Source organism: Crinia signifera, chromosome 8, assembly GCF_055691185.1.
Source record: "Crinia signifera chromosome 8, ASM5569118v1, whole genome shotgun sequence".
Taxonomy (NCBI): Eukaryota; Metazoa; Chordata; class Amphibia; order Anura; family Myobatrachidae; genus Crinia; species Crinia signifera.
In genome coordinates, this window is record NC_139224.1 from 144,293,550 (window position 1) to 144,316,298 (window position 22,749).

General features: G+C 45.8%; 1 protein-coding gene across 6 annotated transcripts; it reads left to right on the forward strand.

Moving 5' to 3' along the window:
- The first annotated feature begins 939 nt into the window (after nt 1-939).
- On the forward strand, nt 940-20,866 carry FAM151A (family with sequence similarity 151 member A). Of its 6 annotated transcripts, XM_083157317.1 has the most exons (9): nt 1,079-1,301; nt 2,643-2,999; nt 8,335-8,475; nt 14,922-15,071; nt 15,844-16,003; nt 16,161-16,388; nt 18,339-18,478; nt 18,715-18,849; nt 19,748-20,866. In XM_083157317.1, the coding sequence occupies exons 2-9, from the start codon at nt 2,885-2,887 to the stop codon at nt 20,416-20,418; spliced, it is 1,740 nt and encodes a 579-aa protein (XP_083013443.1). In that variant the 5' UTR covers nt 1,079-1,301; nt 2,643-2,884; the 3' UTR covers nt 20,419-20,866. The 6 variants fall into 6 exon arrangements, with proteins under 6 accessions (XP_083013445.1, XP_083013443.1, XP_083013446.1 ...); XM_083157319.1 differs by lacking the exons at nt 1,079-1,301; nt 2,643-2,999 and adding an exon at nt 940-1,044; XM_083157320.1 differs by lacking the exon at nt 2,643-2,999.
- Nucleotides 20,867-22,749: the final 1,883 nt, after the last annotated feature.

Sequence of the window (22,749 nt, forward strand, 5' to 3'; positions counted from 1 at the left end):
CCCCTCTGGTCATAATTGTTCTCATTCTCTGTAATGTATTTTAAATGTGGTTTTTAGTTGCTGAAGCCTATTTCTTCTATGTGTGTACAATCATTTTAATAATAGTTTGGTAGTGATTTCATTACCAGTATAAAAATATAATGTGAATGTCGACATGTTGCATGTCTACATTTACTAGGATGACAGTCAGGTTGATGACACTGATGAAATATCATTAGAGACAGGATTATATGCATTTGCATATTTGCATATGCATTTGCAGATTTTTCCCATTCTCACTGGTTATTGCATATTTTACCTAAATTCTAGTGATGGTGCATATTTTAGGTCCTGCCCCCTTTCCACCCGTGAGTCACAGCACTGCTTTGCCCTGCTGCTGCTGGCCAGGTAGTGGTAGAGTGTGCAGGCTGGGGCAATATGTGCGCAGTGTGGGGAACCTTGGATCAGGGCCGGTGCTAGGGTGTCCGGCGCCCTCCTGCAAACCATACATTTTGCGCCCTTTTACATTGCCATTGCAACAAGCTGCAGCCCAATTGTGGGAGCGTATGCAACATGCGATCCTATGGAGGATCTCGGGTGTATGTACATGTATGCATACACCATCTCAGTGCGGTGTCCGCAAAATGTTGCAGGCACTAAAGGTGCCCATACACGCTGCGAGAATTGCACGGCATGCATGCAATGTGTGTGCAATGCGATCCGAAAGCAGTACAAAAAGTATGTGCAGCACTCGTGACTGAGGGAAAAAGGTGGGGACAGAAGGAGGAGATGGAAGAAGAGGGGAGGAGATAGAGGGGGCGGAGTGTTGAGGATTGGCAGCGGCACTGGCACAGCACACTGAGAAGAGGGAAGGAAGGGGAGGTGGCGTTGCTGCCTGTTCCTCATTTGATTGACAGCTGACAGGCGCAGGAAGCAATGGGTAGGGGGCTGATCCGGACATGACATGTCATCCAGGCATTCACAGACAGCCAAGTGTCTGTGAGGAAGAGGAGGCAGGTCGCAGGAGGAGGACAGTGTGTGTGTGCTGTGGGCCTATTTTTTGAGGTTTATTTGCAACTAATTTTATGCTGATTTTTAAATTACTTTTTTATTATTTAATGTAGCATATTTTAACACTTTTCATGCATATTTTAAGTATTTTTCATGCATATTTGCATGCATATTTCAAGCTTTTTATGTTGCATATAATCCTGTCTCTAAATATCATCTTACTCAGAATGCCGGCAAAACAATAGCTCCCAGCGATGTAGCCATCGCTATCTCTGGTGGTGTCTTGTGTGTCATCTGATCCGGTTGTATCAGTGAGTACTCTACTATTTGCTCTGGGACCCCGTCAGACAATAAATATTATTACAGGACCCCTAACATTCACCCTAGATCTGGGGCAGCCAACCCTAGTCCTCGAGAGCTACCAACAGTGCATGTTTTGCAGGTCTCCTCACAGAATCACAAGTGAGCTAATTAGCTCCATCTGTGTATCTTTTAAAATTTGTCAGTGATTAATGAGTGCAGCTGTGCAGCAGCTAGGTTGTCTGGAAAATGTGAACTGTTGGTAGCTCTCGAGGGCTAGGGTTGGCTACCACTAGAATCTAGGGCAGTGGTAGCCAACCCTAGCCCTCGAGAGCTACCAACAGTTCACATTTTCCAGACAACCTAGCTGCTGCACAGCTGCACTCATTAATCACTGACACATTTTAAAAGATACACAGATGGAGCTAATTAGCTCACTTGTGATTCTGTGAGGAGACCTGCAAAACATGCACTGTTGGTAGCTCTCGAGGACTAGGGTTGGCTACCCCAGCCCTAGATGTAACCCTAGCACCACTCCCCCTCTGCATCCTTACCATAGTGTCAGCAATCTACAAATTGTCAACATTTTACATGTCGACTAAAGGGATTTACACACGGGGAGATTTTTGCTAATGGACAATTTTGACTAAGCAATTTTGAGAGAGATTTTGGCTAGATGCACCGGAGATTCTAAAGTAATGATAGTCTATGATCTAGTCAAAATTCCCTTGCCTGTACACTAAATCTATGCTAAGCAATCTATGCTGAACAATATTGACTAAGCAGGAGAAAAATAGGGAGATTTTGGCTAACCTTCTAGGAGATGTTGACTATAGAGTCAAAATCTCCTGCCAAAATCTCACCGTGTGTACACCCCTTAATAAATGGCTATGTAAATTGAGATGCAGGACAAGATCGCTACAAGGGTGCGGATTACTTGTATCTGACTTGTAACCACTCTGTAACATTTTAGAATTTCCAAAAACAAATATCTTATATATATAAAACATATATTTCACATTAGCGAAATGCTGCATTGTGCAAGGTGCTGCAATGTCCCATAGGTTTATGATTAATAGAAACACCAGCTTTTATTCAGCTGTCATTCTCCAAAATCACTGCTTTATCCGAGAGCTGTGTAACACCCGTGTAATTATACATCTAGAGTTAACCGATCCTCTCCCCCCCCTCCCAGAAAAGACTTGAATACTGGCAGTTCTAAAGTTCCGTGATAATACATACACATTAACTATTGTAAGGTATAAGGACGGAATTTCTTCCCTATCGTGTGAAAGTATGTAGTGGCACAAGGTCCAAGTGCAGAGTTCTGCATGTGCTTTCTGTAATTTCAGCTGTGCGGCTGAGGGGCAGCTGAGCCCTTCGCTGTAATGTGAGAAGAAGCCTTTTTCCTGGGAAATAATAAGGCAGGGCGTCTATTGTTGGCTCCGTCATAGGATGTGGAGCTGACTAGGGACCATACACCCAAAGACAATTGGAGGTTCAACCATCGCCAGAAGCATCTGGAAACGCACTGTCCCATCTCAGTTGTCAGAGGGGCTGACTATTCCATAGTCAAGAACTTGGACTTTTAGGGATGAAGCTCTGCACATTGTCCAACCTAAGGACGGTGGCAGGAGTCTGTGTATTCCTGGCAGTATGTGTTACAATTGCTGCGCTTTGTCTGACCTTGGGGAAGCCACCGATAAAAGGTAGGATTTGAGTCCATACTATGTGTGGTTAAAACTTTGCTTATACAGGCCCTGAGTGTCAATTGGACTGCAGTCTGTGCCTTCGGACAGGACATTAGCTACAGTGTGGATCAAAGGGTCAAAGTAGTGTCTAGGTCACGGGTCTTCAAACTGCGGCCCTCCAGATGTTGTGAAACTACATGTTCCAACATGCATTGCCACATTGTTTCCTATAAGAGCATGCCAAAACTGTCAGGGCATGCTGGGACATGTAGTTCCACAACATCTGGAGGGCCACAGTTTGAAGACCCATGGTCTAGGTCAATAGGTTGACATAGACAAATGTTTGACGTAAGCAAAATGTTGATGCATTAAAATTTTTGGGGTGTCAGTGTCAACAACTTAGCAATTGGAACCCCAGTTAGTGTAGTGTGTACCATCATATGGCACGCTGAGTTTGTCACACTTTAATATTCCCATTCGTAGTCCATGTGGATCGTAAAGCCAGAAAGTCCAAAAAAATAAAAAATAAATGTGGAAAACATTGCCATGTCAACATTTTGCCACTTTTGCCAATGTCAACCTAGGGCATTTGACCTTTTTGGTATTGACCGTTGACCTACTGTATCATCCGGATATTATTAAGTACTTTAGTTTCTCTACAGGAATGAGGCAGATTGTACAGTGTCCAGTAGGGAATGAACGGATACAGCATCCTTCTCCAGTGTGATAGTTACATAGACTGAATAAAGACTTGCGCCCATCTAGTTCAACCTAGGTTTTGAGTAGCTTATCCCTTGTTCGATATAGTGTATTCTGATCATTTTAAGACCGTTTGGGTGAAATTTACTAAGATGTGAAATACACTTCACAGGTCATGTTGCGATGGGCAACCAATCACATCCTGTCTACTATTCTCTAGAGCAGTGGTAGCCAGTGACGTGCGGTGGTGGCTGTGAACGGAGAGGCACTGTCACAGCCACCACCGCACCGCAACCCCCCCCCCCTGGCTGCCGCCGACACCCGCTGCCCCCCTCCTCCAGCAGCAGGCAGCATCCACATCCCCTGCCGCAAACCTCCGTCCCCGCCCGCTGTAACACCCCCCCCCCCACGCACCTGACACCGGCGCACCTCGCAGCTGTCCTCTGCTGCCACCTCCATCCCCGCCCGTTTGACTCTCCTCCCCCCCCCCCCCCTGAAAACAAAATGATACTCACTGGGCAGGGGAGAGGGGAGCAGCAGCCACACAGGCAGGGAACCGGGAGCCAGCGCAGGTCACAGCATGGGGAGCAGGGGAGAAGGGAGCAAACGCGGCACTTTTGGAAGCTTACATGACAGGGGCTGCTGTGATTGGCCAGCAGCTGGATCTGCTGTCCAATCACAGCAGCCCCTGTCAATTAAGCACTTCTAGAAGTGCCGCTTTTAGTGTTATTTTTAATGGGCTTTTTAGCTTAGCCCCGCCCCAGGCCCCGCCCCCCGCTTCGTCCCCTTGCCGTTTTGTTTGGGAGGCACGCTTATTGATGCCTCCCAAACTAGGTTAATACATTCAAACCAGTAAAATAATATAAAGAAAATACTTATGACACAGAATATGTGTCATAGGTATATTCTTTGTATTATTTTAAAACAAATTGACAGGGGAAGCACTGCCTCCCCTGCCTCCCCTGACTGCACGTCCCTGGTGGTAGCCAACTCCAGTCCTCGAGAGCTACCAACAGTTCACATTTTCCAGACAACCTACTGCAGCACAGGTGCACTCGTTACTCACTGACACATTTTAAAAGATCCACATGTGGAGCTAATTACTTCCTTGTGAGGAGACCTGCAAAACATTAACTCAGGGTTGCCGACCCTCCCGGAATTTCCGTGAGTCTCCCGAAAATCGGGTCCCCCTCCCGGCCCCCCGGAAGGGTGGGCAACCCTACCGGATTCAGGGGGGACCCCCGCTGACCCCCGGATCGCGGCATTAAAATGCCACAATCCTCGGGTCTCAGAGGAGGGGGCGGAGCTAAAATGACACAATCGCGTCATGTCACGCTTAAGCCCCGCCCCCTGAGCGGCTACTGAAACTCTCCTCTCCGGGCTTCTCCCGGAGAGGAGAATAAGAAAGTTGGCAACCCTGCATTATCTGTTGGTAGTTCTCAAGGACTGGAGTTGGCTACCCCGGCTCTAGAGGGTGGTAAATAAATAAGAAGTAGATTCTGATTGGTTGCCCATAGCAACATGACCTGTGAAGTGTATTTCACATCTTAGTAAATTTCACCCAATCGGTCTTAAAATTATCAGAATACACTACTTATAACAAGTGATAACCTACTCAAAACCTAGATTGAACTAGATCAGGGGTGGGGAACCTCAGGCCCGGGGGCTGTATGCGGCCCCCATAGCCGGTCTGAGTGGCCCTCAGTTTCACCCATTATGATTCTTATTTGTACCCCTGGATGTTTTTAACCGATAAATGTTTGTCCAACCTTATTTTAAACGTAATTAATGTGTCAGCCGACACAGTGGCGTAAGTTCGTCGCAGTTGCCCGGAGGCAAGATATAAATTGGTGCCCCCCCCATCACACACATACAGTACACCATCTTATATAAATATATGTATGCATGTTATGGATATTATGTTTACAATAAAGAGTGACAATTATGGTCCTGCTAGGAGGAGGAGTCAGCCACAGAAGCGATATCAACGGCTTTCAATTAACTTATTCAAACTCACTGGGGAGGAGAGGTGCCCCCTTGGCAGCAGGAGCCCGGCGGCAGATGACTCCATTGCCTCCCAGAGTTCTGCCCCTGAGCCGACACCACCTCACCTGAATGAGAGTTCCATAGTTTGGCTGCCCTGAAAATCTAAACTCGTGCCCTCGTGTCGTAGAATCCTTACTTGCAGTAAAAAGGGTGTTTGACAGTTCCGTATATTGGTCCCTGATATACTTGTACATGTTGAGCATGTCCCCCCTTAAACGTCTCTTCTCTAGTGTAAATAGTCCCAAATTGCTCAATCTCTCATCGTAGTTTAAATTCTCCATTCCCCTAATAAGCTTAGTTGCTCTTCTTTGGGTTTTTTCTAATTCTATAATGTCCTTTTTATAGTGTGGGGCCCAGAATTGTACTCCATATTCAAGATGAGGTCTAACCAATGCTTTGAACAGTGGCAAAATTACTTTTGAGTCCCTAGTTTCTATGCCCCTTTTTATACATGCAAGAATTCTGTTTGCATTTTTTGTTGCTATGTGACATTGAGCACTACACCCTAGTTTGTTATCTATTTGGACTCTTAGATCCTTTTCAAATACTGAATTACCCAAAGCCTCCCCGCTTAGGTTATAACTAGCACACTGGTTATGTCTTCCAAGGTGCATAACTTTGCATTTATCCACATTGAACCTCATTTTCAAATTTTTTGCCCACTCATCTAGTTTATTAAGATCCTTCTGAATCGCAGAGACATCCTCGGTTGATCTAATTACTCTACTCAGTTTTGTGTCATCCGCAAAGATGGAAACATTGCTGAGTGTTCCCACCCCAATATCGTTGAAAAATATGGCTGGAGAAGGTTGATGGTTGAAGGGTGGGGAGATGGCTGGAGAGGGTTGATGTTGAAGAGTGGGGAGATGGCTGAAGAGGGTTTATGGTTGCAGAGGGTCGATGGTTGAAGAGTGGGGAGATGGCTGGAGAGAGTTGATAGTTGAAAAGTAGGGGGATGGCTGGAGAGGGTTGACGGTTGAAGAATAGTGAGATGGCTGCAGAGGGTTGATGGTTGAAGAATAGGGAGATGGCTGAGAGTGTTGGAGAGGGATAATGGTTTAAGAGTGGAGAGTTGGCTGTAGAGGTTTGATGTTTGAAGAGTAGGGAGATGGCTGGAGAGGGTTGATGGTTGAAGAGTAGGGAGATGGCTGGAGAGGGTTAATGGTTTAAGAGTGGGGAGATGGTTGGAGAGGTTTGATGTTTGAAGAGTAGGGAGATGGCTGGAGAGGGTTGATGTTTGAATAGTAGGGAGATGGCTGGAGAGGGTTGATGGTTGAAGAGTAGGGAGATGGCTGGAGAGGGTTAATGGTTTAAGAGTGTGGAGTTGGCTGGAGAGGTTTGATGTTTGAAGAGTAGGGAGATGGCTGGAGAGGGATGAAGGGTCTTCAGAGATTTTTTTTTTTTTTTTTTTAACCAATGGATTAGTAATGGCATTGTTAACCAAAAACGGAAGGTAGATATTACAATGTCTAGGTGGACAGTCACTAGGTCAACCATGGTAGACAATGTTCAGACAATGACTAGGTCAACACAGAAAAGGGTCGGTATACCTTGGGTCGACGCAGACAAGGTCGACAGTCAAAAGATCAACATGCGTTTTCCATGTTTTGAAACCTTGTTTCATGCACAAATAAAATATATCTGTGTGTATTTTATGTGTTTGATGTGGTTATACAACATAAATGCATTTTATGTTCACACATGGGTCCCGTCCCCAAGATACCTCATTGAAATATAAAACTGTTCCAAAATATGGAATAATCCATTATCCAAATTGTTTCTGGTCCCAAGCATTTTGGATAAGGGATACTCAGCTGTAATTACACCACGAGCTGTGTCCTGTGACTGGTCTCATAGCTCAATCCACAAAGAAATATACAATATCACTGATGATATTGAAAGCATACAGTTAAAAATAAGAAAATATCTAAAAAAATACATATATATAAAAAAACATGAATTGCCCACACAAATAAAAAAAAAAATAATTCTGACAGTCAACAGGAGGCAGCTACACTGTTGCAAGTGGCCTTTGTTTTGCAGCATCTGTGGAAAGCTAGTATTCGGTTGATAGTCCTACAGTGTCTACAGTAGATTGACCGTCAGTAGGTCGAAATGTAAACGGTTGACACTTGAAAAGGTCGACATGAGTTTTTCATGGGTTTTCTTAGTACTTTTTCATACTTTCATCCTCGTGGGCTACGTCTGGTAACGGTAAAGTGTTCCACGCAGTGGTACCAGGGAGAGCCACCACGCCTGAAGTAAGGAATGCACTACACTAATTGGGGGCTTATGTTAAGAGGTGTCAACATTGACACAAAATAACCTCATGTCGGCCATCTTCCTGTGCTGACAGTGTGCTTGTCAGATAGCCAGCTTTCTGTCGCAGTGGCTGCCAGGAAATCTCCATTAACACCTCCCCTGTAAATGCAGCCGGTCCCAGAGAGCCCTAACATGCGTCTCCCCTCAGATGACTGGTGGTTTTGTCTCTAGGAATTATAAACGCCATCCTGTCCTGGAAGGCCATGCTTTAAATTTGACAATAACAGCTCTTAAACCGCAGGTTGCCTTATTCTTACAGCACTAAATCTGTTTCACTTCCCACCAGATTCAAAGGCTACGTTCGACACCGGAGGAGACATGTTGGAATATCTCCAGGCGCAGGGGGACATCACGGCTAAGGACGGGCTGCTAGTCACCTGGTATCATGCAGCCAATGGCAAGCAACAGATGCAAGAAGCGCTAAACAGTAAATATGCCTTCTTCCACTACTGGTGTGTTTGTTGTGCAAGTTATGGGGGACATGCAGAAATTAGTTTCTGTAAGAAATTACATGCAAGAACATTGTTCCTTTGAAAACTGCAGATGCTCCAAAATGTCTAAATACCAATGTTTGTTGTTTGTACTGTTCCCCTAATTATGTGGTTTAATGAATAATTGCTCTGTGTAATATTGGTCTTGCATGGGGCTATCCTTCTGCTCAGGCAAAGATCTCAGGTTCAGGTTCAGTGACAAAATACAGTGAGGTGATGGTGTAGTTGTTAGATGAACTCTCCCTCAGGCTAGGCGAGATCATCATTTATGGTCTTAATTGGTAATTGGAAAAATAGTTCTTCAGTGATGGCGAATATGTCAGAGAAAGGCTCTATGTGTCAGAGCAGTGGTGAGAGGGTGACATTGAAATGAGTGATGGAGAGAGACAGTGAGTGAATAGTATATAACAATGCATATACCATGGCTGCCTCAGTGGAATCATTCTCTGACATGTGAGGTACTGGGCTGCCATCAGAAATAGTGGGACCCTGGATTGATGGAAGTGGCAGCTCCCCACCCTTCCCCCTAGTTCTCTTCAGCCTTGTCCTCCACATTCTGTCTCTCCATCCAGCACCCCTTCTGTCTCTCCATCCAGCACCCTTTCTGTCTCTCCAGCCAGCGCCCCTTCTGTCTCTCCAGCCAGCGCCCCTTTTGTCTTTCCAGCCAGCACCCCTTCTGTCTCTCCAGCCAGCACCCCTTCTATCTCTCCATCCAGCACACCTTCTGTCTTCCATACAGCACCCCTTCTGTTTCTCCATCCAGCACCCCTTCTGTCTCTCCATCCAGCACCCCTTTTGTCTTTCATCTAGCACCCCTTCTGTCTCTCCAGCCAGCACCCCTTCTGTCTCTCCATCTAGCACCCCTTCTGTTTCTCCATCCAGCACCCCTTCTGTCTCTCCATCCAGCGCCCCTTCTGTCTCTCCAGCCAGCACCCCTTCTATCTCTCCAGCCAGCACACCTTCTGTCTTCCATCCAGCACACCTTCTGTCTTCCATCCAGCACCCCTTCTGTCTCTCCATCCAGCACCCCTTCTGTCTCTCCATCCAGCACCCCTTCTGTCTTTCATCTAGCACCCCTTCTGTCTCTCCAGCCAGCACCCCTTTTAAACTGTTTTGCCTTATTCTGTTTATATTGTTTTGGTCACCCGATAGCAAATATAATTAATTCCCCATGTTTGTGACTAGGGACCGTATTCATGTGAATATACTAATGCCTATTTATCTGCGATTCTCAGCCTATGGACAAGCTACTGCCCAGAAGAGAATATAAATATTCACCTGAGCCATATCAAAGTCCACAGCTACTACATGTACATACACAGCACTGATGCATTAACAAGTAAAATCAACTTCCTGAGCGTGTCTATGGTCAAGCAGACTGGCCGCAGCAGTAGCTGGGTATATATGTTTCTCTGTGTGTATTATCGCAGCTGAAGGCAGATAAATGCTGTGAAAAGTGACACACCTGTTTTTGATGCCACTCCCAGTTACCTGGCCCAAACGGACCCTAGCTGTCAATCACTCTGTGTTTAGACGTATCACAAAGGTGTGTGTGCACTGCAGTGCAATTGCAGCACAAGCAGGTCGACTGAATTATGAATTACAGTAGGGCCCAGCTTCACTAACATAATGCAATGGTACTCTTTACCTAGAACGGCGCCCGTCGCGGGCATCGCGGGTACATTTATGTGTGGCCGCGACGCGACCGACGCGATGCCCGCGATTTCCCATTGAAACCCATGTTAAACATGGAAATCGTGTCGGTCGCGTCGCGGCCGGCCATAAATGTACCCGCGATGCCCGCGACGCGATGCTCCCGATTTCCCATAGGAATCAATGTTAAAAGGCGCGATGGACCCGATTTTACTGTTAAATGGCTCAATGGACCCGATTTGGCCATAGAAATCAATGTTAAATGGGCCACAGAGCCCATTAACCCTTAAATGTCCCCCCCAATTTTTAACGCCACCCCACGATCCACGCAAACCCGAAGCGTGGCGAGCGCAGCGGGCCCGCGAGGGGCGGCGGTACGCGTTCTCCGACCTTTTCATGCCCTACTATCCACTAGGGCGTGGAGTGAGAATATAATAGTGTGGCGAGCGCAGCGAGCCACCGAGCCCGAAGCGTGGCGAGCGGACGCGGATACCTTCACAGGTAGACGCGTACCCTCGCGGGCTTCACAGGTGTCGGCGTCGCCACGGACACCTGTGAAGCCCGCGAGGGGACGCATATAACTGTGAAGGTATCCGCGTGCGCTCGCCACGCTTCGGGCTCGGTGGCTCGCTGCGCTCGCCACACTATTATATTCTCACTCCACGCCCTAGTGGATAGTAGGGCATGAAAAGGTCGGAGGACGCGTACCGCTGCGCTCGCCACGCTTCGGGTTCGCGTGGATCGTGGGGTGGCGTTAAAAATTGGGGGGGACATTTAAGGGTTAATTGTGCTTATTTGGGCTCTGTGGCCCATTTAACATTGATTCCTAGGGCCAAATCGGGTCCATTGAGGCATTTAACAGTCAAATCGCGGTCAATCTGACTTTTTAACATTGTTCCCTATGGGAAAATCGCGGTCATCGCGATTTACCCGCGATGACCGCGATTTTTACCCCCGACGACCGCGATTTCAATCGCTGGCACCGTTCTAGGTAAAGAGTACCCAAGTAATTTCCCTCTGCATCTAGATCAGTGCTTTCACTTTATTTGACCTTTTATTCCAAACTGCATAGATTATTATTGCATTAATGTTTGTCTTCCTTGGCATGAGAGTACATTATATTGTGTTCTTTTTTTATGTTGTCACTGCCAAACTGTGATGAATTTATTGTTCTCATAATCATGTTTATCTCTTTATGCCGCTCATATAAAACTCAGGGACATTTATTGGAAATGACTTCCGATGAATGTAATCTACATGGTGTAAGTTCCAGGCCATGCCGCCGATGCATCATGTGCAGTGCATTTCCTGGTAACGCCATTCTACAATGTGATATCCGGATTGATGACCGACAATAACTATTTTGACAGTCAATAGGTTGACGCCATATGGTCGACATACATGCAGTTGACTTGGCCAAAAGGTCAACATAGGGCGACATACATTTTTCGCGATTTTTTTTTCAAATTTATTGGACAGTGGGAATGCTAGTGTGCTGAGCGCAAGTGCTGACATTGACACCAAAAAAACTGAAAAGCTCATGTCGATATTTTCATGTGTCAACCTTTTTTCATGTTTGTGTCAATCTTTTTCTAGTGTCAACCCTGTGCAAGTCGAACTTTTGGCCAATGATGGGGAACCTTGGTACTCCAGCTGTTGTTGAACTATACATCCCAGCATGCCATACAACAGTTTTAGCATGGCCAAATAGCAAAACTTTTCAGGGCATGCTGGGATGTGTAGTTCAACAACAGCTGGAGTGCCAAGGTTCTCCATCACTGGCCTAGGAATTGTCTGTGAGCTGTACCACATCCCTGCAATGTAGACACTGTATAATGGCCAGGCTGTAGTTTTGGTATAGTTAATAGACATAACTGCAATTAAAATAATTAATTTTGCGTACCTCGTCAATACTGACAAATAGGGAGGTTTTGGGGGACAGAATAAATCTCCCAGATTGATAAACATCAATTGCTAGAAGATGTGAGAGAGAGGTCATAATTATACTGTATGAGGCCATATAATAAATAGCTGTAATTCCGGTACAGATCACGGGTGGGTCAGGTGACCTAGTGGTAGTTATCCATGAATTTAAATCCTTCAGTTCAATTGCTCTTTTTAAAGCCCAAAATAGGGAACTTAGATTCTTTTGTGAAGCAAACTGTGCCGTGTTACATGTTAAGTGAGCTGCTGATCATCTTGGTTACACGGATTCACAATAGATTTGATTGTGTATGAACCGTCTATAGTAATCTGTGGTAAGCCGATACTGTGAACTCACAGTTCTCTTACAGTTCACCAGGAAACATTTACTGCTACCCAAGAACATGCTGACATGGAATGCCTAATCTATATATAAAAAAAAATAAACAAAAGCTACTTCTTTAATTTAAGACGGTGTTAAGAAACATGTGGTTATGCAGGTGTTGTGGGGCAACAAGTAACAGAAGGCACTATCAAATGAAAGGTTTCTGCATAGTAATATTTGGAACGTAAACCGGAATCCAATGCTTCTCAAAAGCTATCTCACATAATAGTATACTAGTTCACAATAGGCCACATTGCAGTGCCCCCAGTTCATATTATGCCACTTTGTAGTCCTGTCAGTTCACAGTATGCTAGTGTCCTATGTTCACATCATACCACTTTGTAAAGCTCTCAGTTCCCATTCTACCACATTGTAATGTCCTTGATTCTCATTATGCCACATTGTAGTGTCCCCAGTTCACAGTATGCCACACAATACCCTCCATTCACATTATACAACATTGTAGTGCACTTCAGTTCACAGTCTGCCACACAATACCCTCCATTCACATTATACAACATTGTAGTGCCCCCAGCTCACAGTATGCCCCACAATACCCTCCATTCACATTATACAACATTGTAGTGCACTTCAGTTCACAGTATGCCACACAATACCCTCCATTCTTATTATACAACATTGTAGTGCATAAGCGCCGATTCTGTGGGTGCTCAAGCACCCACAGGAATTAATGAGCACCCACGTGCCCGTAACTCCAGAGTCCCAATGCCGGGCCACTGTATTTGCTTGTTGAGCCTTTCAACAGGCTTGAGCACCCACCAGCAAAAACATAAATCGGCACCTCTGTTGTAGTGCACTACAGTTCTTCACAGTATGCCACATAGTGCATTCAGTTCGCATTTCCAGGCTACTGATTACCATGCTCTTTGCTGAGAAACTATTTAACTGTTGCTCCTCCATCCGTGTCTGTCCCTATTGACTGGTACAGGTGTGATCTCTGGTAATGCTGGGGGGAGTATCATGTCCCAACATTTAGTGGTGTGACCTGGATGCAGGTCATGCAATGCCAGTGATCATTGAAGCCTGTAATAAAATAATGGCACTGCAAGCTGATGTGATATTTCGAGGCACTCTGGACCTCATTACCCAAATGTTAAGAAGGCTGCTACATTATCATATACTTTTAGTATCACTCCTGATCAGCCAAGATTCCAGAACCCAGACAGATTGCATCAAGCTCCCAGTATATTGAAATGTGTGTTTGTCCAATTTGTCAACGCCTGTGCAGATTTGGATGTTCAGTAATGACCTATTACAAGACACAAGATAAATCATTGCTTTGTTAATCACTGCTTGGGGCATTTAGCAAAATATTACGAGTGATATAAATTGCAGCTAATCCCTTCAAATTCCCACTTCCTAAATAAAACTCTGATACACTTGCACACGAAGATCAGATCCTCAATTTAACTTAAATATAACAAAATTATGCAAATGGTTTTTATTCCTGCGGTCCCAAAGTGGTAAAGACCCTTTAAATAATGTAAAATCAAGTCAACCAGTACATAAAGATGGTACAGTAAGTACTGTAGGGTCAGTTAGTATATGTTGCCAGTCCAGATAAGGATGACAAGTGTCTGGCAGATAAGAATCTGGGCACTGATCTTTTTAATTGATACTTATTGCATACTTGCCTACCCTCCTGGCATGGCCATGGGGCTCCAGAATATTGGGTAGCCCTCCCTGCTCCCTGGAAAGGTGGGCTAGTTTCCCACCACCGACACGGACCCCAGATTCCTCTTTAGCTGCAGAAACAAAATACGATGATCACGGCATTTATTAAAGGGGTGAAAATGACACAAATCACATAATTTAGCCCCGCTAGATGACGTCAGCTTCAGTACCACCCCCCCAAAATGCACATAGGCATCTCCTCTCTGGACTACTCCCAGAGAGGAGCAGAAGAATGTAGGCTAGTATGACTTATTGTAGGCAAAGGTCCCTAGTTGTCCTGACTTTAAGCTGGACCTGCTTCACCACACAAGGAGCCAGACCGAATAAACCACAGTTTACAATGCAAAAGTTCACTATGAAATAACAGATGAGTGGGCCTGTTCAACAGAGCTTACACTCTAATCATTAACCTGCAACCACTGCATGCAGGTTGTGGCTTCCCAACGGAAGGGCTGCCAGCCCTACCTGCAATTAGCAGAGGGTGCATTCCCAATGGGAAGTCACTCCCATGCTATAACAACAGCCCCACAGGACTTTTCAGGGCTGCAACTGATGCAGTTCCTAGAGGCCTGGGCTGCTCGATACTTTGTGTGCATGCATGGGTTTGCGTTCCTGCATTTCAGGTAGGAGCCATCTCTAGCCAAAAGGGATGTTCAAGAAATGATCACCTCACATATACAAGGGAACTTGCACACAATGATGATCACTGTATATATAACTCCGCAGGTGACATCATGGTTCTGGAAGCAGATGTCAACTTGGAGGGATACGGAACCGCAAATCAGACAAATACCCCTATTATGGCTCATCCCCCTGATGTGTATAGTGACAATACCCTACAGGAATGGCTGGATTCTGTGCTTCAGTCCTCAAAAGGTAATAATGACGGTCATTTAATCGCACTCAGTTATAATGAATGAACTACCATCGTTATATTGTAGTAAATAAAAAATGTAGTATGTCTACTACATGTAGCGTAAAAGGCTTTAGAAAGTAGACTGTGGAAGATATTTCTGTACTGATGTGTGTATTGCATATTTGCCAACTTTTAATTTCTACTCTGTCAGAGAAACCCGGAGAAGTGACGCAGCGCCTCGCTTTGGGGGGTAATGGGTGTAGACTGTCATGTCATTATGCCCCACCTCCAGGGTGAGGAGATGCCTATAGGTCTGTGGGTAGGGGGCGTGGCTAAATGATATCGTTCCCATATTTAGCCTTTTTCCTCTGCCAGTGCCTGCTGTTGAGGCAGAGCCACCCCTAGGCTTGAATATCCCAGGCATTGCAAATCCCCTAGGCTTTTGCCCAGTCTGCCTATGCCTAGGGCTGGCTCTGAGCCTCACCACCTCACAGCCTCACTCTACAAGGAAAAAGGCAGGATGTGGCACAATACGGGAGAGTCATCTATCCTACTAGTGCTGCGGGGGCTACCACAAAAAAACGGGAGTCTCCTGCCGTTTCTGGGAGGATAGGCAAGTATGGTGTATTTGCAGCAAGTCACTGGTATGTGAAGCATTTGCATTCAGTATACAATGGAATTGCATTATACAATATGAAATAAATATTGGCAATAGGGGCAATCTAACATTTGGGGCTCCATTGATATTATCATCTCATATCTACAACCATGTTATCACTTCACCCTCTGCAGGCATCAAGCTGGACTTTAAAAGTATCGGCGTAGTAGGCCCATCACTGGATTTACTGAACACAAAGACTTCTCAGATACCCATCGATCGCCCCGTATGGATAAACGCAGACATCGTGAGTGGGCCCAATGTCAACCTTGAAGTCGGGGTGAATGCAACCCAGTGAGTAGATTTGTTTTATCTGGTTATAGTATTGTATGAAAGGATGAGATAAAAGCTAAAACTAACTTCAAGATCATGGAAAACGATGAAATGCATCAACTTATTGTTGGGCCAAAGGAATTTAATAGCAGAAACTAACTGGAATCTATATTTGCAGGTTTCTAAAGCTCGTCCAAGAGAAGTTCCCAGATGTCACCATTTCTCCTGGCTGGGTAACACTGTATTTGCCGCCAATTATCTCAAACAAAACGTACACAAAGGAAATGATTGAGACAATGTACAGCCTTGTAAAAGACCTGCCCCAGAGGGTAACGTTCCCGGTCCGTGCTGTGCTGGCCCGCACAGCTTGGACACACTTCCACTGGCTCCTGCAGCAATCAGAACGGTAACCAGCCTGAGACCAGACATACCTGTACATGGGACGTGTGAGAACAGTTACACCTATGCTAAATCCTATACCCCAGCATAGCAGATTGATATAACATACAGTATATTGTAGTTCTTCATTCACATTATGCTTAAACATTACTTTGTCTATAAACAGCTGGTTTTACGTAGAAGTACAGTATTAAACAGAACAGCTGCTAAGTCTCAATCTACACACTCTGATGTCACTAATGTGTTGGTCTGACACATCAGACCAACTTTCATCCAACTATCCATCTAGTTGGTTGGATGGAATAAAAATCTGGTACTGGATGGGAGCAAATGTAATTTGTAATTCATTCATTTGCTCCAAAAATCTGGAAACAACTGTCACTCAGACACGGTAATGTGCTTTGGGTTTGAGTTAAATAATTTCACTGAATGTTTTTGTCCATTTTCCTGGGTTTGTGAGCAAATTGTTCTTTGTTATTTGCTCCCATCCAGTACCAGATTTTTATTCCAAAATTGGTCCGATGTGTGGCCAGCACACTCACACACACACACAAACACTCATATAAAACTTCCCATATGGAATTGGGTTCTAGTCAATCAAAATGTTGACACCAGAATGCAGATGCGTTTTCCCACTATCAACATTCAGGAACTCGACAGATATGTAGACAATTAACGGATACAATTAGGTTTAGGCTGCAGTTAGGATTAAGGCTGGGGTAGCCAACCCTAGTCCTCGAGAGCTACCAACAGTGCATGTTTTGCAGGTGTACTCACAGAATCACAAGTGAGCTAATTAGCTCCATCTGTGTATCTTTTAAAATGTGTCAGTGATTAATGAGTGCAGCTGTGCAGCAGCTAGGTTGTCTGGAAAATGTGAACTGTTGGTAGCTCTCGAGGGCTAGGGTTGGCTACCACTGGATTAAGGTTTGGCTGCAGTTATGGGTAATATCAAATTAGCATTAGAATGCAATTAACATTACTCTGCAATTTAGGGTAGACAACAATTAGGGCTAGGTTGTAATTAGGGTTACAGTAATACCCCTTTTACACCAGAGCCGCGACTCGGATTATTGCAGCTCCAGTCCGGGCCGGGGCTTGGTGTAAACGGGAAAAAAAGATAACCCAGGTCCTGTTACCCGGTTTCCAACCCAGCAAATGTTCAGAGTCGGACACGGGGCTTCCTGGAGTCAGGGGCCGTGTAAATGGGTAACCCGGGTCATCTGACCCAGGGACCCATTTCCTCCAATCAGGGAGCCCCAACCTCTGGACCGCAGCGCCCTGAGGTCAGTCCGGAGGTTGGGCAGGGGCTGCGTACAGCCTCCGCTGCTGTCTGTGGTACTATTCACACAGCAGCAAAGGTGAATGGATGCCTGTGTGCGGCATCCATTCACCTCATAGACGGAGGCTGGGGGCGTACGGAGCCTAGGGGACAGTCCAGCAGCTCACCTGGGTGCTGGGCTTTCCCCCAGCACGTCGGTCAACATTGCGGGGGTGTCAGGTGGCATTGCGGGGGTGACAGTCGGCAGGTTTCCTGGTGCTTGGAGATGATGTCATCTCCGAGCGCCGGCTCAGGGCCCGAATTCACCAGACGCCGGTGTAAAAGGGAACAACTGCCGTGTCGCATCCGGGTCCAAAATCCTGGATGCGACCCGGCAGTTTTGGTGTAAAAGTGGTATGAGACTGTAATTAGGGTTAGGCTGCAATTAGGGTTAGGATTAGTTCTAAGCCAAAATAGTACTGTTGACATTCTGAAAATGTTGCCTTGATGTCAGTGTCGACACCGTGGATAGCATTTGTTGACATTTTGGTCATGGAGAACATCCCTAGAGTCCGCCACAGATACTTACTAAGAATTCCATGTGATAGAATGTCATGGGCTCATATAGACTGTACATCACAATGATAGTCATAATAACCGGGTGCATTATATCAGTGTGTCCTATTACCTGCACAGGTACAGCCTGACTTTATGGCAGGGGACTACCGACCCGCTTGTCCTGGACGACCTGTTGTTCATCCGAGATAACAGTGACCCTCAGGAGATCTATTATGACATTTATGAACCCTTGTTATCAGACTTCAAACAAATAGCATGTAAGTATCAGTCCGAAGTCTATGATGTGACAATAATAAGAGTGGGAGAGGTCAGAGGAGGATGGGTTCATTCTTATCTTGTCAAACTCATCACAGTCTGAGACCAATTCTCTTGTCAACCGAATAGTCTGAAACATTGACCTTTACCCTCGTAAATAATGTATCTGTATTTTTACATATTTCTCCAATGATTATGATATGTGAACATCGGCATTGTGTTGTTTTTTGTTTGTTAGTGAATCCAAACAGGAAGACATTGTTCTATTCTGGGGGGAGCCTCCGGATGTATTTTCACCCAGATGATAATGATGGAATTCTGCTGAAATGGTTGGATCCAGAGGCTGACATCAGTATAAAGAGCCTTCTGCAAAGTAAGAACAGTGTCCGTGATGGCAGATCATACAGTATACTGACACAGCGGTGGTTTATCCACTTAACTGATGATCTTTTCCCAACAAAACTGCTCATTGTTAGGCTTTTTTTACTACTTAAGAAAGTTTTTAAAGTATTTTGAAGTAATATTTTTATTTTTTAAAAAGATATATATCTAAGCGGTGTTTTGCACCCCCCAAACACCCACGCCATGTCCATAGGCCCCCATAATAAAATAGCTTGCCATTCCCATTGGCAATAGCCCCCCCCCCCCCCCCCCCCAGCGATCTGAAATCCTAATTAGACCTCCCACCCTTATAGGCATTTGGGTGGTACGGAAGGAAATTTTTTGGGCTGTGCTGCAGGAGCGGCCCTCTTAAGAAATTTCCATGTGTGCCACTGTAAAGAAAGGGTGTACAAGTGGTGCCTACAGTGGTGAACCACTAGAGCACCACCATCCCCCATGTCGCTGATCTCCCCCCCCCTCCTCATTGCCGATCCTCCCCCCGGGTAGAATCGTGGCCCCTCGGGGAGGATCAGGGCCGCTCGGGAAGCATGTTTTGAAGATAAGGAGGAAATAAGAGTCTCTAAAACTGTTAAAACTAGAATGGACCGAAGACAATACATTAGACTAGAGCAGGCATGTCCAACCTGCGGCCCTCCAGATGTGCTAAAACTACACATCCCAGCATGCATTGCCATCATTCTAGCATTCCCTAATAGCCAAATTGTGGCAAGGCATGCTGGGATGTGTAGTTTTAGCACATCTGGAGGGCCGCAGGTTGGACATGCCTGGACTAGAGGGACTTGTGTATTTTCCAACCTTACTGACTATATAACTATATTCCAGTTGCAGCGTCTGTGGAATACTTACAACGCTGTCGGTCTCATTTGCAGGCACTTTTGGGATGCTCACTTTCCAAGTAGAACTCCAATCCTTCAGCACTCTTCCTGTCCCAATGGTGATCTTTGCAAAGTCAGCAGTGAGGCTTCCACTTGAAGAGTGTCTGAAGTTGGTTTCTAACAGTGTTAGTCCATGGGGAGTTTTCCTTAAACCGAAAGATCCAGCTTCTCTCAATGAGACACTCCATGTCCTGAAAAGGCTGAATGATCAGAAATCCCTGTATTTTCCAGTATGGATCAGCATGGACGTGTCTTATGGGAGTTTCAGAACCCCTGGGTATATTCCAGGCAAAGATTTCATCAGAAGCATCAATGCCATCTTCCCTGCGGTTACAATAGCCCCCAGCTGGCCGGCAGAACAGCTGGTGGAAGGCTACACAGAGCCGATGGTGCGGGATATGCTGGAACTGTTCCAGGGCGTCCAGCAGGAAGTCTCATTCAAGCTTCAGGCAGTCGCATTGGGTAGGGCCTGGCTGAGCACACAGAATCTAATGAAGGTTTCCCCCATGTACACGCTGACTGTGGAGCACACCACAGAGGACGGGACATTCTTGGATGGGTACCATGGACTGATGACCATCAGAACACACACAAATAATGGGGTCTACTACAAACTACCACCGGATTATCGGTATTCCTTCATGACGAGCATCTACAGCTCCTAAGCCGGTCATACAATAGGGCATCTTTTCTTCTCGGAAAAGCCACCCCTGATCCTGCCTTGCGGTCCTTTGCATGTGATATCGCATGTGATCCCAGCCAAACCTGCCTGGCTCCAAAGCAATCCAACAGATTGCTTCTGCAGCCAGTGCGACTCGCTGGCTCCGGTGCTTCGGACCTACTGTCAATCACATGCAAATTGGATTGCTTGCCGCAATCGCATGAAAAAAAAAAGCCCAAATTACATGGAAAGCTCCCTAGTGAATGGAGGCATTATGATAGAGACCACTGGAAGTTTGTAGACCTGCTTTCTTAATTACCTCCTAAGAGAGTGAATTGAGCTTGTAATTAAATAAAGGATTCACACGGTGTCAGAAGCCTGTATTTACCTTATATAGGGATAACATATCATGGAAACATATTTATATCACATTTAGCACCAGATAGGGTTTGTTATATTAGACTCAGGGTCGGCGCCACCACTAGGCAGCTCTAGGCATTTGCCTAGGGCGCCAGCACCTGGAGGGCGGCAGTTCGCCCCTCACCCCCAGCGAACGGTGTAAAAAAATTGCTGCCCCGGCTTCCCTGCAGTGCTGGGGCAGTCAGGGGTGTCCGTGCCGTAGGGGTACCTGCGGCGCCGTCATGTGTATAAAGCTGGCTGCGGCCGGCGGGGTCCCTGTAGTGAATAGCAAATAACTAGCGATATGCGCACGGCGGCGCGGGAAGCGCTAGTTATTTGCTATTCACTACAGGGACCCCGCCATCCGCAGCCAGCTTTATACACATGACGGCGCCGCAGGTACCCCTACGGCACAGACACCCCTGACCGCCCCAGCACTGCAGGGACGCCGGGGCAGCAAATTTTTTTACACAGGTACCACCCCCCCCCTTCCCTCCCCCCGGCCCCGGGGCGCCCCCACCCCGACTCGCCTGGGGCGCTCCGGTACCTTGTACCGGCCCTGATTAGACTTGATGCACATGTCTCTCTGCACAATTTATATCTGCAACCCCTGCAGTGCACATGGTTTTGTCCATTTGAGAAGGAATTTGCCTCTGAGAGTGAACCAGAATAAGGCCCAAAATGGGAAGAATACAGGAGAGATTGTGAGATTCCACTAGAATCACTGTGCTCGTAACAATGAAAATTATCTAAAAAACAATAAGCTATACCAGTATAAATAACAATTTGTGTATAATATATCAAATACTAGAAATTTATAATATCCTTACAGAACACTGAAGGCAATTAAAAACAATACCTTACTTGCTGTATTTTATCTTAATAACCAGTTAAAATAGACTACAACTTAATGGTCGCCTAAAGGGGTGTACACACGGAGCGATTCTTCTAAACGATTTTGACTATATAAACAAAATTGCTTAGAAGGTTATACTGCTTTCATATTGCAGAAATGGGTAATGACACGGTATTCTTAAATGGGACTTTAAAAGCCTTGAGACCTTTCACATTGCAGGTGAAAACCGTTTTAAAAATCATTTAATACCATTCAAACATTCAACCCGTTTAACCCCCAAGGGACACGTTTCAAGCCATTGAAATAGAGCTGTTCAAACCGCCAAAAAAACGGCTTTAAAATGTGTAGGACTCTGTTTTTTAACCGTGTTGAAATACCGGTTAACTTTAACCGGTAAATCAACTCTGGCACTTTCACATTGCAGCCTTAAACGTTTTAAAATGGAAAAAAAACGGCAATATACCGTTTTAAAAGTGCGATGTGAAAGGGGTATCTGTAAAGATCTCTGTCCAGGTTAGACAAATATCCCTATAATATCGCTTAGATTAAAGAGTTGCCAGGCAAGAATATTTTGACTAGATCGCTGGCTGTCTACTCAAAATTGCTGATATTCACTGCGGAGGGAGATATTCACTAGGCTATCTGCAATGAATACCAACCAAGTATGTTAATTCTACTATAGTCAAAATCGCCCAGTCAAAAATCGCTGGTGCATTTAGTTACCAGCATGGGGGCGGGGCTTAGTGATGTCACTTGTAAGCCCCGCCCCCTGAGCGGCTGCTGAAACTCTCCTCTCCGGGCTTCTCCCGGAGAGGAGAATCTTAAAGTCGGCAACCCTGATTTATCAGCCTGATGTCCACCACCATCGGCATCAGTCTGGGAAGGTAATTCTGGAGGGGGGACCCCCTTCATTGGGGGGGATCCCCACTTCCCCAGGATCCCTGCCCAGGCTGACCAGTCAGGGGATGAATGCTTTGACTTGTATAAAAAGTCTCCCCCCGGCTGTAGCATTACCCTGCTCGCTGGTTGGGCCCGGTACCGGCTCTTGAAATACGGGGACCCCTACTCCTTTTGTCCCCC